At 40.1% G+C, this 14,260-nt stretch overlaps 1 protein-coding gene across 8 annotated transcripts in view; it reads left to right on the forward strand.

Moving 5' to 3' along the window:
- COBL (cordon-bleu WH2 repeat protein) overlaps positions 1-6,927 on the forward strand; it is a 345,422-nt gene extending 338,495 nt beyond the window's left edge. For all 8 annotated transcript variants that reach the window (XM_027837120.1, XM_027837126.1, XM_027837119.1 and 5 more), the window contains one exon: positions 5,476-6,927. In XM_027837120.1, coding sequence (XP_027692921.1) covers positions 5,476-5,493 — 18 coding nt within the window. In that variant the 3' untranslated portion in view covers positions 5,494-6,927. The remainder of the gene's footprint in view (positions 1-5,475) is intronic.
- The last annotated feature ends 7,333 nt before the right edge of the window (positions 6,928-14,260 follow it).

Genomic DNA, 14,260 nt, shown 5'->3' on the forward strand with positions numbered 1-14,260 from the left:
AACACTACCACAGATCCATAAATACAAAGTAACTTCAGGGCAAAAGGGAGATATCATCATTTTGGGAGTTATTCCACATGGCAGTTCTGGGAATAGATGAGGTTGTTAATGAAGATTCCCATGAGAGGAAGAAAAGGAATCAGTTGGTCAATAAACATTTATTAAGCCTCTTCTATGATACAGAAAAAGGTAAAAGTCCCTGCTCTCAAGGAGTTCACTCTAATGGAGGAGACGTGATGCAAACAATATTTTCAATCATTCAGTTGTGTCTGATTCTCCATGACTTTGTCTACCATATCATGTCAGTACTGTCTGTGGGGTTTTCTTGGCAAAGATACTAGAGTGGTTTCCCATTTTCTTCTCCAATGGACTGAGGCAAGCAGAGTTTAAGTGACTTGCCCAGGGCCACATAGCTAGTAAGTGTTTGAGGCCAGATTTGAACTCAGGTCTTCCTTCCATCACTCCCAGCCACCTAGCTGCCTAGATACAAACAACTACATACACAAAAATATATGCAAGATAAATTGGAGGTGGTCTGAAAGGGAAGGCGTTAAGATTGACGATGACTGGGAAAGACTTCTTGTAGAAGGTGAGATTTAGCCGTGACTTAAAGGAAACCATGGACAGCTAAGAGACAGAAATAAGGAGAGAGAATGTTCCAGGTGTGGGACACAGCCAGTGAAAAGCCAAGAGTTGGGAGATCAAGTGTCTTGTACAAAGAACAGCAAGGAGGCTGATGTCACTAAATGAGAGAGTACATGGAGGGGAGTAAAGTATAGGAAGACTGAAAAGGTAGAAAGAGAATAGGTTATAAAGGGCTGTGAAAGCAAAATAGAAGATTCTATATTTGAACTTTGAGGTAATAGGGAAGTTATTGACTAGTGAGTGATATGATCAAATTTGCGTTTTAGGGAAATCATCTTAACAGCTGAATGGAGAGCGCATTGTAGCAGGGAGAAGCCTGAAGCAGGGAGACTAAGCAGCAGGCTAGAAGTCAGGAAGGAAAGGAAAAAGTAACTGCCAAGAGGGAGGAGAACCAGAATATGTATTGGTAGACAGAATATCTGTTCATCAGTGCCAGATGTTACAGAAGAAATTTCCCTTCTAAGAGAAAAAGGAAGAAGAAAAATACTTGTAAAATAAAAATTACTTAACACGGTAGGTGTTATATATATGTTCTCTTCCCTTTCCCTTCCCCCTTCAAATTTGATAATCCATTGGTCGGCAGTGAGTTTTAAAAGTGCGGTTTCTATGTAGTGATCATGGAGTGATTTGGGTTGCAAAGGGTTTGAGTGAGTATTGATTAACTGAAGCAGCAAATGTAGCCTACTGTTGAGGAAATGTGGGAGTTAAAGACAGAAGAAAAATAAGACATTAAATATGAGAGAGTGTGTGTGTGTTTAGGCGTAGAGAATTGAATGTTTTTAGGCAAAGAAGAAGGAGCCAACAGAAAAATTGGAAATTGCAAGAGATATATAGTAAAAAGTGAAGGAGCCAGGGCCAGAAGATGTAAGGAGGACTGGGCTCAAGAGTACATGCGGAGGAATTAGCCTTGGAAAGGTGATACACTGACCTAAGGATAGAGAGGGTGGAGAGAAATACAGAGATATTTTGTAAGTGAAAAGGAAGCTGAAATGTACTCCCTTCACCTCTGCCTTTTAGAATCTCTAAGCTTACTCCAAAAGCTCAGTTCAAACACCCTTCCCTACATGAGTCTTGTGATAAATATGTGAGGAAATCAACAAGAATTGAATAAAAATTATTCTAAAATAGTATTAAGGACCCAGTTGAGGTTAATTGTAGTGGACTGAGTCAGCCCGGTTTTATGGTTTTATTTGGCAGTATTAAGACTTGAATGTAGGAGGTGAAAAAGGGGACACAGAGGCCAAGATTGGGATGAACAAAAATGCTGAGAATAGTATTAGTGTTGAAATCAGTGGCTTACCACATATGACCCAAGCAAGGTAAGGAGGCAAGTGAAGTCGAAATGAGATGAGAGATGGAGAATAAGCAGGGAGTCAAGGAACAAGAGGTCATGAGAATGACAGTCCACTTTCTTTTGTATATGATGTGTTTGTATATACTAGGTATGCATATTAGAGACTTGTGCCCAGGTGTGCAAGTGTGTGCACACTCTCCTTTCTTTAGGAAACCATGCTACCTTTCCCAGGCTAATTCCTCTGCTGGTGTAAGTGTACTTATATGAAACAGTTAGAAATGTGTGGATGGTCATTCTAAAGCTTTGCTTTAGGAAGAATGTAAGTTAAAATATCCATTTATTTTATGACTATGTATTGTAAGAAACTATGTGATACTCCTACGAGTACCATTTAACTTAATATTCCCTGTAGCCCTCAGAGGCTCATTCTCTATCTTCATTTTACATATGTGCTTTCTGGTCATAGAGCAAGATGATAAATACTTAAGTATGTGCAGTCAGGCAGATTCAACATTGTGTCAGATTAAATATGCCACCATAGCAACCTCCAAGGTGAGTAGAAGAATATTTTTAAAATTCCTTTGTGTGCCATACTGATAGAGGAATGGCAGATAATAGTAATGATGATGATGAAGGTGATGGTGATGATAGTAATTGTCATTTAGATAATAATTTAAAGTTAGCCAAATTTTATGTGTGTGTGTGTATATATTTTTATGTGTATGTGATATGTATGTGTATATATACATATACATACATATATACATATTCCTACTTGTACCTCACCAGAGTAGAGATATTATTGTTCCCATTTGACAGATAAGGAAACTGAGGATGTGGTGAAGTTACTTGCCTACAGTCACACAACTAGTAAATGCAGGAAGTGAGATTAGAACTAAGGCCATCCAGATTCCAAGGCCAGTACCATCTTCAGTATGCCACCTCTCAGCTCATCCCAGTTAAACACTTGCCTATGCGTGGTGCTGTCTGAAACATGGCACTGTGGGACAGTGGAAAAGAGCACTGATTCTGGAGTCCTAAGACTTGGGTTTAAATCCCACCTCTGCCATTTACAACCTTAAACTTTCTGGGCCCCGGGCTCCTCACTTGTGAAGTAAAGGGATTGGACTAGATCATCTGTGAGATCCCTTTCAACTGTAGAGCTGTGATGCTGTGGACATAAGTCTCACTTTCTAAAAAGTCTCCCTATTAGCATCTATTCTAGGAATTTGCTCCAAGAAACTTAGACTGGCAAAAGATGGCTCCTTACACTTACACAAATATTACTGGTACTGTGCCATCAAAGGCTGAGGGGTCCTTGGACAAATTAATTCCTATCTGAATCTCAGTTTCCTCATCTTTAGTACAAAGGACTGTAGGATCATAGCAACCAAATACAAAAATCTCTTGTTATCTATAAGGGTTTATGTTTTATAAAACACTCTCACATTCAGTCTTAACCAGCAAATAAACAGACGCCCATGAGGAAAGGTTAAGTTGTAGGCTTTAGAACTGGAAGAGATATAGGATCACAGGTATAGGGCTGGAAAGGAACTTAGAGCCCATCTCACCCAACTCACTTATCATACAGAAGAGTAAACTGAGGCATAGACAGGTGAGATAACTTGCCCAAAGTCACCCAGACAATGAGGCAGAGCCAGGAAATGAACTCAACTCTAAATTTTATGTATAATTATGGAACATAATTCCTCTAAATTCAGCAAGCTCTTCACTGCACAAGGCTGTTTCTAGCTTAGACTAGAACAAGGATGGGGAGCCCCTGGGGTGGGGAGCTACATGTGGCCTGGAGGCCGCAGGTTCCCCACCCCTGGACTAGAATGATCTGTGATGTTGTCTCTGACTACAATATTTCATCATCTTTGTGTCTATCCAAAAGTGCCTCAATAGGTCCCAGTCTGCCTTGGTCTAACCCTGGGGACTTTAATCCATTTCAGACTTGGGGGTTGCAGAGAATGTCCTCCACCTTCCAAGGACCTAGTCGTCATGATCCCAGTAAACAGAAGCCCTACCCAATGTAAGCCCAGCCTCCTACAGGCATTCCAGCCAGAATAAGCAGTGGTATTTGCGAAAGTGAAATGTGCCTTAGTGGTATGGAACTTCCTTCCAGCCCCTGATCCATCTTATTTCCTATTCAAAACCAGGTCTAGACTGGTTGGCAGTTTGTATAACAAATGAGCTAAATTCTTTTCCAATTTAATTTTCTTAGATTTTGGGGAACATGACCCTGATGGAGCAGAGGTAGGCAGATTGGGGGGGGGGCACTTCTAACCTTACTATAGCAACCAAGAGCCCTAGTCATCTAAATTCTCCCACAGACCAAATTCTGCTCAGTTGACCAGTGTGGGAATAGTGTCCAGGGCTGAACTAGTGGTGATAGGATTTGAAAGTTATGATTTCCAAAGTCTAGAATGATGCTTCAAATTGAATGGAAATCTAAGAGTTGAAAAGTCAGTCAACATATATTAACACCTGTGAAAAAGAAATTCCGTTTATGAGCATTTATTAATTCTGAGCAGTGCCTTGTTCAGGCTTTTTAATTCTTTATATTTGTATTTATGAAGCCCTTCCACGTTGGATCCTCAAAAACAAATGAGGGTAGACTAAATCATAGAATTTAGAGCTGAAAGAGACTTAGGAATCTTCTAATCCAAGCTTCTTCATTATGTAGATGAGAAAACTAAGTCCCATGGCACTTAAGCTTTTGCAACCTGGCCCCATCCTGAATCTCCACTTTGTTACATGTTACTTCCTTTTCTGTGTTCCATAATATGCAGTCAAGCTGGCCGCCCTGCTGTTCGTCACACTTAATACTCAGTGCCATCTTACTTGCCTAGAATGTACTTCCTCCTCACCTCTGCCTTATTATGTACTGAGTTTCCTTCAAGTTTCAGCTCAGACACCACCTTGGTAGAACCATGAGGCCTTCCTGAACCCCCCAGCTGCTAGTACTCTACCTACTTGGTACATGTATTGAGGATAGATAGATAGACAGATAGATAGATGGATAAGTATGTTGTCTCTCCCACTAAAATGTAAGCCCCTTGAGGACAGAGACTGTTCCATTTTCTATCCCTAGCACAAAGTGGTACTTAGTAAGTGCTTATTAATTGATAGGTTAAGCAATTTGCTTGAGGCCACACAGGTAACAGAGCTTGGATTCCAATTCAGGTCTCCTGACTCCAAATCTAATGTTCTTTCCACTCTACCACACTTCTTTTCGTTTTATGTATCTGTTAGTTCTGTTTCTACAGTTTAGGAAACCAAGGTCCAGAGAGGTTGACTAATCCAAGGTCACACAGCACCAGTCAATACTCAAACCCAAAGTCCCTGACTATAGACTCTTGAGTGCTCTCTCTACTACCCCAAACTGCCTCCTCTCCTTGTTTTCCAAAACAGATCGTATTTCCTCTAGGGTGACTTTAATTTTGCCTAAAGCATCTAGCCCTTTAACAAAATAAGATCTGTATTTTGGTTTGAAATGTTTTAATGGTGGTATATATTTTTCTTCATTGCAGGTCCCGTTGCTTGTTTGAATAGTGTATAAAGAGCAGATAATTGCAAAAGCTAACCCCGTAACACACCCGTAATCATCATTCAAGAACTTGGAGCGGTGAGAAACATCACAAGTCGGTATTACTTTCTTGTCTATAGGCCAAAATATATGTAGTTAATTTTCAGCATGTTCCTGTATAATGGTTCAAAGGGAAAAAATACTTTTTGCTGCCCAGCTTGTGTGCCAAGGAAATGTGTTCTGCCTCTGAATATATTTAAGGTTGCCAATAAACTATTCTTGTTGGCAGGTTAATAAAAATATAAATATTGTGTAGCCCAGCAATACAGCATTAACACTTAATTATCCATTTGGGCAAAATGGAAAGGAGGTCTTTGTCCTCCACTGATTACAGACTGCCGCCAAGCCTTTTTACCGTATACAGCTGTTCAAAAAACATCTACTCATTTGAAATCTGCAAGCTGGAGATAAAAGGGTCAGTGACCAGTTAAATGCAGTTGGAAAGTAATACAGGGTCTATATATCTTGGAAGGAATTTTTAAAAGGGCGTCGTGACTTTTTCACAGTTGAAATTGTCTGATTCTTGCTTCCACATAGATTGGGGAGCATAATCCCATGGTGTTTCATAGATCAGTATCTGACCCGCTGTTTTTCTTTAAACAAATTATCACAATCCCATGATATTTATCAAACTCTTTCATTTGCGTAAGGATCCATGCTGTGAGGCACTGGAGAGGTAGTCAGTTCCAGATCCTCAGAAGGACCAGGGAGCAGACTTTAGTGACCGTAGAATAGATTGTCTCTAAAGCTTGTCACATGTGGGGATATGAAGTATATAAGCTACAACTACAATGCTGCGTACTGACCCCAAGGAACGTCCATAGACCCTCTTGGTCTCCGAGAGCACTAAGAAGGGGGAAATCATGTGTTTATATGCCACAGAGATTGAATTGGTTTGGGAAATGACTTTGGGAATTTTGCTTCATGGTTCATGATCGGGGACTTAGGCTTGTCCCTTTCAGCCTGCACTCCAGGACACCTGTCTTCCCCATCCTTGTACTATAAATCTTGTAGCATCCTGTTTGGTGTCACCAGTATTTATAACAAAGTTTAACTACTCTCTTAGCGTTCTGTATATATCCTTAAAGTATTTTGTTAAATTGAAATAACTTTAAAAGATAAATAGCAATCATGAGGATTTCTTTTCCTGTTATCTGTATCTTCTTGGAAAAAAAAATAGAAAAAAATCTGTATTTTAATTTTTTTTATGATCACTTCAGCTCTGGGCATCATCTAAAATGAAAACCTTGTTTTTCATTGCTTCGACTTAAACCAGAGCTACACATGTCACTAACTTTCCAAAGTGAGGAGAGCATTCAGCCAATTGCTTTTATCTGCAACTGTCTGTATTATCTGACTGTTAGTGCCACAAATAAAACAAATTAAGTTGCTATAATTGTGTGAATTTCCATGACTCCATTTCTCGTTTTGTTTTGGGGGTGCAGATATCCCGAGAGCACAGGTGTGGACATATCACCCTGCTGCTCAAAGAGTTTCCTGTTGCCTCAAAGACAAGATAACTAATTCCGCCACCTGACATTTCAAGCCTTTCACAGTCTGACCCAACCTAGCTTTCCAGACGTATTTTGCATTGCTCCCCATAAACTACTGCAGGAAAAGTCACTTACTTGCTATTTCCCATACTCAACAGTATGACATCTCCCACTTCTGTGCCTGAAATATGCCACCCCGTTCCCTATACCTCTTGGTATGCCTAATTGCCTTTGCGATTAGTGTTGTCTCTAACATTTGGCCTACCCTGATCTCCCCAGTTGTTAGCACTCTCTCCCTAAAAATTATATTGCATTCATTTCTGTCTTTTTACACATTGTATGTCCCAGCCCCCATAAGAATGTCAACTCCTTGAGGGTGAGGAATTTTCATTTTTTGTTTTTTATATCTATTGCACTTAGCGCAATGCTTGGCACATGGTGGGTACATAATAAATGCTTCATAAATTTAGAGACATTTGAAGCCAGAGACACTCAGAATGGTGCAGTCCCTTCACTGCTTCATGCATTCCTTGTTTCCCTTTCACATATGCCCAGGCCTCAGTTTCCACTTCTGTAAGATGGGGTTATTGGGTTGGATGATCTTCAAGTGCTCTGAGTTCTTTGAGTTACTGTAGGTTGTTGAGTACCCTTCTGGGGAGCAGAGAAACCCAGAAATCTGTTGATCCTGCCCACAACTAGAGATTTCATTCCAATAAAGATTGAGCCAGGAATCTCCTATGTCTGTTACACTGTCAACTCTGCTTGGTGTTGTCCATACAGAAGCAGATATAGGCAACACAGAGAAGAGAGGTCATATTTTCCTGTTGAATAGCTACTTGGTATTTCATTTTTCTCAGGAAGAAAGGAGGACAAAACATTGTCAATAAAACATCTTGAAAAAGTTTTCCTTGGTTAAAAAAAACCCCAAAATTTTCAAAATCCCTTTTTTGAACAAATCTGTTTCAAAAAACAAAAACAGTATAGAATGTGAAATGAGTTATAAAACTTTATAGAACATATAAAGCACTATATAAATGCTAGCTTTTATTGTGAAATTAACATTTTTTCAAGTTGCTTTCCTAAGTTTTATCTCATTGTTTGGAAAAAACAAGTAATATTAGTCCCATTTCAAAAAAGAGCAAGTCAAAGTCCTGAATGTTAAATGATTTGTCCAAGTGGTCCAAGCAGTAAGTTATGGATGGTTCTGGAACTTGGGTCTCATGGTGTGTAGGATGGTGAACTTTCCACTACCTCCATTTTGTTAAAAAAGGATTAGGATTCCAAAGGAGATGCCAGTTGGGTGCTCCTCTAGACTCAGCCCACTAAGAGGGAGGTATGTGCTGGTCTTAGCATTCAGCTCTCTCAATTTGTTCCTCAAGGCTAACAGCTTAGGATATGTCATTCTTCTGAGTGGACCAGTTTATTATTGATAATATGTCCAGGTCCTGTGGATTTCACCTATGTGAAACTCTCTCCAGCAATGCAAATTGGAACCTGTCTGATTGTCTAAGTTGTCTAAGGCTCAGAGATTAGTGATTTACAAAGTCCTCTTTTAGTCACTTGAAAGCATTTCACAGTCTGGCTCCAACTTGTCTTTCGAGACTGATTAGACATTATTCTACTTTATGCACTTTGTGTTCCAGGCAAATTGCCCTCCGTGATGTTCCACCTACATAACATTCTAATCTCCCACCTCCTTGCCTTTGCCCAGGCTACCCTCCATACCAAGTCTCCTCAGTTTTGCTTCATGGAAGTCCTAGTTCCCTTCAAAGCTCACTTCAGATACCACAAGACGCCTTCCTTGACTTCCCCAGTTGTTAGTGCTCCCCTTCCCAATAAAATTTTAAATAAATATTTTGCATTAGCTTATTTATATGTGTACATGTCGTTCACCCCTGTTAGAATCTAGGGTCCTTGAGGTCAGGGACTTATTTTTCTACAGTGCCTGGCCCTTTTGGGGGGTGGAAGGGGGGGTGTTAAGGGTATCTGGCCTGTGATTTCTGAGGAATTTTTGACCCAATTTCCTCTATCAATGCTAGGATGTCTTATCAGGTAAGTTAATGCTTTTAAAAGATGTCCTGCCCCAGGAAGCTGCTGCTTTTGTTGGAATTTGGTACCAAGAGGGAAAGGCCAGCAGAGGCTGTCCTGTGTTCGGGCTATGAGAGGGGAACTTTCTGACCTGGCCTAAGTCTGGACTGAAACAAGACCCCTAGAAATTTGGGGACCCCAAAGCCATTCTGGAGTTGGAATGGGCCTACTCTGCAGCTACTAGACACTAGGCCCCAGGCAGTGAGCCTGCTAACATTTCACCCAAGGGCTGCCGACATAGGAGCCAGGCTGGCAGTTGCTAGGCAATAAACCCATAATGAGCCAAGAGTGGGCTGACCTGGCCTATCCGCCATTCACACCACTGGCCAAAGGATGCCAAGTGTAGGAGAAAGCAGGGAAGGCCACGGGACGTGGCCTTACTGTAAGCACTTTCTTGTCAATGAAGTCTTTTTCATTCACAACCCACACAATAAAAGAACAGGGGAGTGTGGGTAGGGCCCCATTCAAGCCCAGGTGAAAATGGTGCTGATGACAGGAAATATCTTGCTTTCTGAAGATAGTTCCTAAATGAGGATTAATTTCAAAGAGGGATCAAGAGAAAACCAAGGCAAATGAAAAATTAAGCAGACTAGAATAGAAAGATGAAAATGCAGTCAGACAGAGAAGAAGACAATAAATAGAAGACCACCTAATTATCTTTCCATGTAAATATTTCATGACAATTAGAAATGTGTGTATGTATATATAAATATACACATAAGTGTGTACATATATATATATATATATACACACACATACACATATGCTTACATACATACTTTTTGCTGAGGACTTCTAGCACAAGTAAAACCTCATCCCTCAGAGACTATATTCACCTGCTGAGATCAGTGCTCTTTAATGAAATGATTATAAAATTAAAGCAAAAATATTGGGGGGGGTTTCTTCCTACAAATATAGAGACCTCGCCTACTGAAAAAGACCTTCAAAACCAGCTGGAGATTCTGCACTAGGACTTTTTTAGCAGCTGAGCAGGTCCTGGGTTTTAGCCTCTTACTTTCAGTTGCTGCTGTGTTTATGTTGCCAGGAGATGTGAAAATGAAAATGCAAATATGTTCAAAGCTGAAGGATCAAAGACCAATTAAATGAGAAACTGCTGACAAGTCCATTTGGCCGGATTTCCAAAGCCAAGGATGTTTTACTAAAGTAAGAAGCCCTGAGACTTCATAAGACTAAGGTGGGCCTCTGTTTGCTATGCAAATTCATGAAAGAGCTTCAATACACAGAGAACAAATTATTAAAATAGCATGGTTTATATTGGAAAGCATGCTGGCCTTGGAATCAGGAGTATTCCATTTCTCTTATATTATACCGCTTCTAATACACATAATTTTAAAACTCTCTTGACGTGTATCTCTTGGCTCTAATGATCTGAGCCCAGGGACCATCTGAACTTGGTCTGAGAGGACAGAATGCTTTTTTCTTCCTGAGCCCCAGCTGAATCAAGATTGGCCTAGAGCCCAACCAAGACATTTTCCCTGGTTAGAATAGCCACTCTCACTCTACAACATGCTACATCCCAGGCGCTTTCCAGCCCTCCTTTTAAAATGATACAGAGAAGTAATGTGGAGAGAGGCATTCTTCTGGGCTCTCCATAAGCCTGGATTAGAGAGAGAAAGTGAGAAGGATGAAGATGGAAAAGAGACCTTCTTCTGCTCTTTAGAGCAATGCATTTATTCTTAGATGTATGAGGGCAAACTAAGAGGGATAGTTGTGAAAGTGACTTTTGTCCACAGAACAAAGACAACTGGAATCAGATTTGTGTTTGGGCCAAGTACGTGGCCATCCACGCTGTGTGATTTCAAGGTCACTCTCTGTCCAACACACACCTGCTGTAGATGCCTGAAATTCCACCATTAGCTTTTTATTCCTTTGGGTTAAGGGCATGTCCCCTGTTCAAGTGGGGGTAATATATTAACCTGCTATCAATCATTAAGGCCTCAGTGGAAATGAGTTTAACAGCTCCAAGACCACATTGTTGGCTAGGTCAAGTGCTGATAAGGGCAAGAGGGAGAGAAATCAGAGCATGGGGCACTGTCTAAAGAGGCTAAACTATGTCAAGAGGACCTCAAGCAGCCAGCAAGCAGTAAAAGGGCGTATAAAGTATATAAAAACTATAAAACTTACAAAAAATAGAAATTTAAAAGGATGAGATAAAGATGAAGTGTTGATGAAAATATTTCATTTATTAATAGTATAAAACTGTTTTTGCTAAAAATATGGTTGATAAGAATATTTTTTATTGAGCAGTACAGTTCAGCATATTAAAATGATCTAGGTTCAAGCACTCCCTCTTATGCATACAGGCTGACTCTGGGAGTGAGGATTGAAGTATATGACCCCTGTCCTGGGGGAGAGGAGAGCAGAGAATGCCAGGATGGTAGAAAGAAGACTTTAAAAAGAGGAAGGAAGGTACTCAGGATGGGCCTTGGCTTGCTTCAGTTTTGCCTGGCCACTGTCCCTGAGGTGTTCTCCTGACATCCTTTCCTAACATAGTTTTGTTTAGAACTTTGGACTTTGACTTTTTAAAAGCCCTTTCTCAGCCTATTCTGTATTATTACCTAATTGTGTTCATTAGTTTTGCCCTTATTTCAGTGTACAAAATCCATTTCCCCACAGCCACAACAAACCACAATCTTGAGGCTAATTGTTATGTGGCGCTCCTGTTCCGTAAGTGCAGTCTGCACATAAACTCCTGAGGAAAAGCACTTATCAGGGATCCATCTTAAAAGCCTCTCACCAAGTCTGAGTTACATAACCTCTTAACTGCCTGCCGTAAGGAGGTATTATCTCTCTTTTAGAAAGGTAGTGAAGGCGAAGTCACTTGTTCAGGCCAAAGTCCAACTGAACCAGGAGTTGGGAACTCCATGTTCTCATTCTTTTTGCTCCCTGTCTGTCCTCTCTGGTCTGATAAGCAGTGAGGCAGGTAACTAGAAATGTCGGACCTTCAAGCAAAATAAAATTCAGAACCAGTGCACCCTTGGTAAATAACCGAATAGACAGGTAGCTACCTCTGGGGGGCGGGGTGACAGGGGTCATATATGATTGATATTTACACATCCAAAGAGGTAGCCAAAGAAGGCAACTGACAAAAAATCAATTTTAGTGCTGGTTTGCTCTACTTTCATCACCTTGTGTTGCCCCATGCAAAGCATTAGGGGATTAAAAAAAAAAGATTTCTGCTTCATTAGGGTTCCCGTATAACTGGGAATTGGGTCCCAATGAAACAGACACACAAGGAGATGACATAGAAAGAGTGATGAACTTGGCACTAGTCATAGTCCTTGGGTTTGAATCTGAGCTGTATCACTTCTTGCCCTCAGTTTCTTCACCTGTGAAGAATTACAGTGGACCAACTCAGAGGTCCTTTCCAGATCTATGCAGTGGAAGTTGTTATCATTAAAGTGTGTAAAGAAGTGGTCTCCACACTTTTTTGATCAGGTACCCCTCTCATTAAAAACTTTTTAAGCACATGCTGTCCAATATGTGTGTCTATGCAAGAGTGTGCGTGTGCATGCGTGGGGGAGGGGGGCAATTTCGATGAGACAGTGCATAGAGTGCCAGGCCTAGAGTCAGTTCAAATCTGCCCTCAGACACTTACTAGCTATGTGACGCTGAGCATGTCACTTACTCCTGTTTGGCTCAGTTTCCTCATCTCTAAAATGAGCTGGAAAAGGAAAAAGCAAACCACTCCAGTATCTTGGCAAAAAAAAAAATCCAAATGGGGTCATGAAGAGTGGGACACAACTAAAAGAATCACCAAACAACGACAAGCAATATATATACATGTGTATATATGTGTGTGTATGTATATACACACATATATAAAGACACATATACACATTTATACCTATATAAATCATATATGTGTACTGCTATACTAAATTATATACTTTTAAAAAACTATAAAACTTATGTAAAATAGAAATTTTAAAGGATAAGAAAGAAATACGAAAGTATTTCATTTACAAATGGCATAAAACTTTATGTTCTCACTAAAAATATTGTTAATTTTTTTTTGTTCAGAAGGACAATATGAAATGGTAGATAGAGTGATCTGGGTTCAGGTCCTACCTCTTACACATACTTGTGACCCTGGGCAAGTAATTTAACCTCTCAGTGCTCTAAAACAACTTTCTAAAACTAAGTTACTAAGAAGGTACCAACCTGAATTGGCGTTGGGAGTTTCCTCACCTGGAGAGCTCCCTGTGTCAATGAAACACTGGTCCAGCCTCTGTCCTTATCCTATTTTTTAGTGAAAGCAATGTGATTGAATCTGCTTCATTATTTTTTTAAATCTTGGTTTAATAGTTTGGGAATAGGGAAATTCAGTCTGGTTCCAAGTTCAGTTTATTTTAGTACTTGGTCTTATGGCTGGCATGGCTGAAAAAGATACTTTACAAAGCTTCATAGAATCAAATGGAAGAAGTACTTAATAAATTTTCCCTGGTGTCAACCTATTGTTGAAAGCTAATTAGAAAGTGTGGCATTTTTATGGGCTCAAATGGGCTCAAAAACCACCAAAGCACTTCATTTGGCACATTTTAAACAAGTTTAAAAATTGTTTTCCAAATTTAAGCATAGAAATGAGAATTTTCATAGGTGATACACTATTTTCTGCAACCCAGAGAGGAAAGAATAAGTATCTAGAAGAAGAGAATGGTCAACACGGTCAAGTGCTACAAAAGTCAAGGAGGAGGAAAGCTAAGAAAAGGCTGTAGCATTTGGCAATTAAGAGGTCACTAATAACTTTGAAGAGAGCAATTTCACTTGAGTGAAGACTCAAGTATAACAAAGTTCAGAACCTGAGAGGCTGAAAAGGCGGTGGTGACCTCAATAGCAATAGGGTATTTTGGAAGAGGGGTGAGTTTGGGGAAGGTAATGTAATGAGATCTGTGAAAAACATCTATGTCTGCTTATTCTGTTCTATTCACTCATTCCTATTAAAAAAAAAAAGACAAAGTATGTGTATGCAAGGGGGCAGAAAGTTAGTCTACTTACTACACTGACGGAGTGGCACCTGGGTCATGCATGGTTAGCTTATAACTGCTCTGAAGGGCCAATATGCCATGGGAGGACAATGGTAGGAGTGGGTGAGGAGGGAAAGTATTGTTTGAGGTATTATAGGTG

The sequence above is a fragment of the Vombatus ursinus genome, unplaced genomic scaffold, assembly GCF_900497805.2.
Source record: "Vombatus ursinus unplaced genomic scaffold, bare-nosed wombat genome assembly UNPS02014820.1, whole genome shotgun sequence".
NCBI classification, from domain to species: Eukaryota; Metazoa; Chordata; class Mammalia; order Diprotodontia; family Vombatidae; genus Vombatus; species Vombatus ursinus.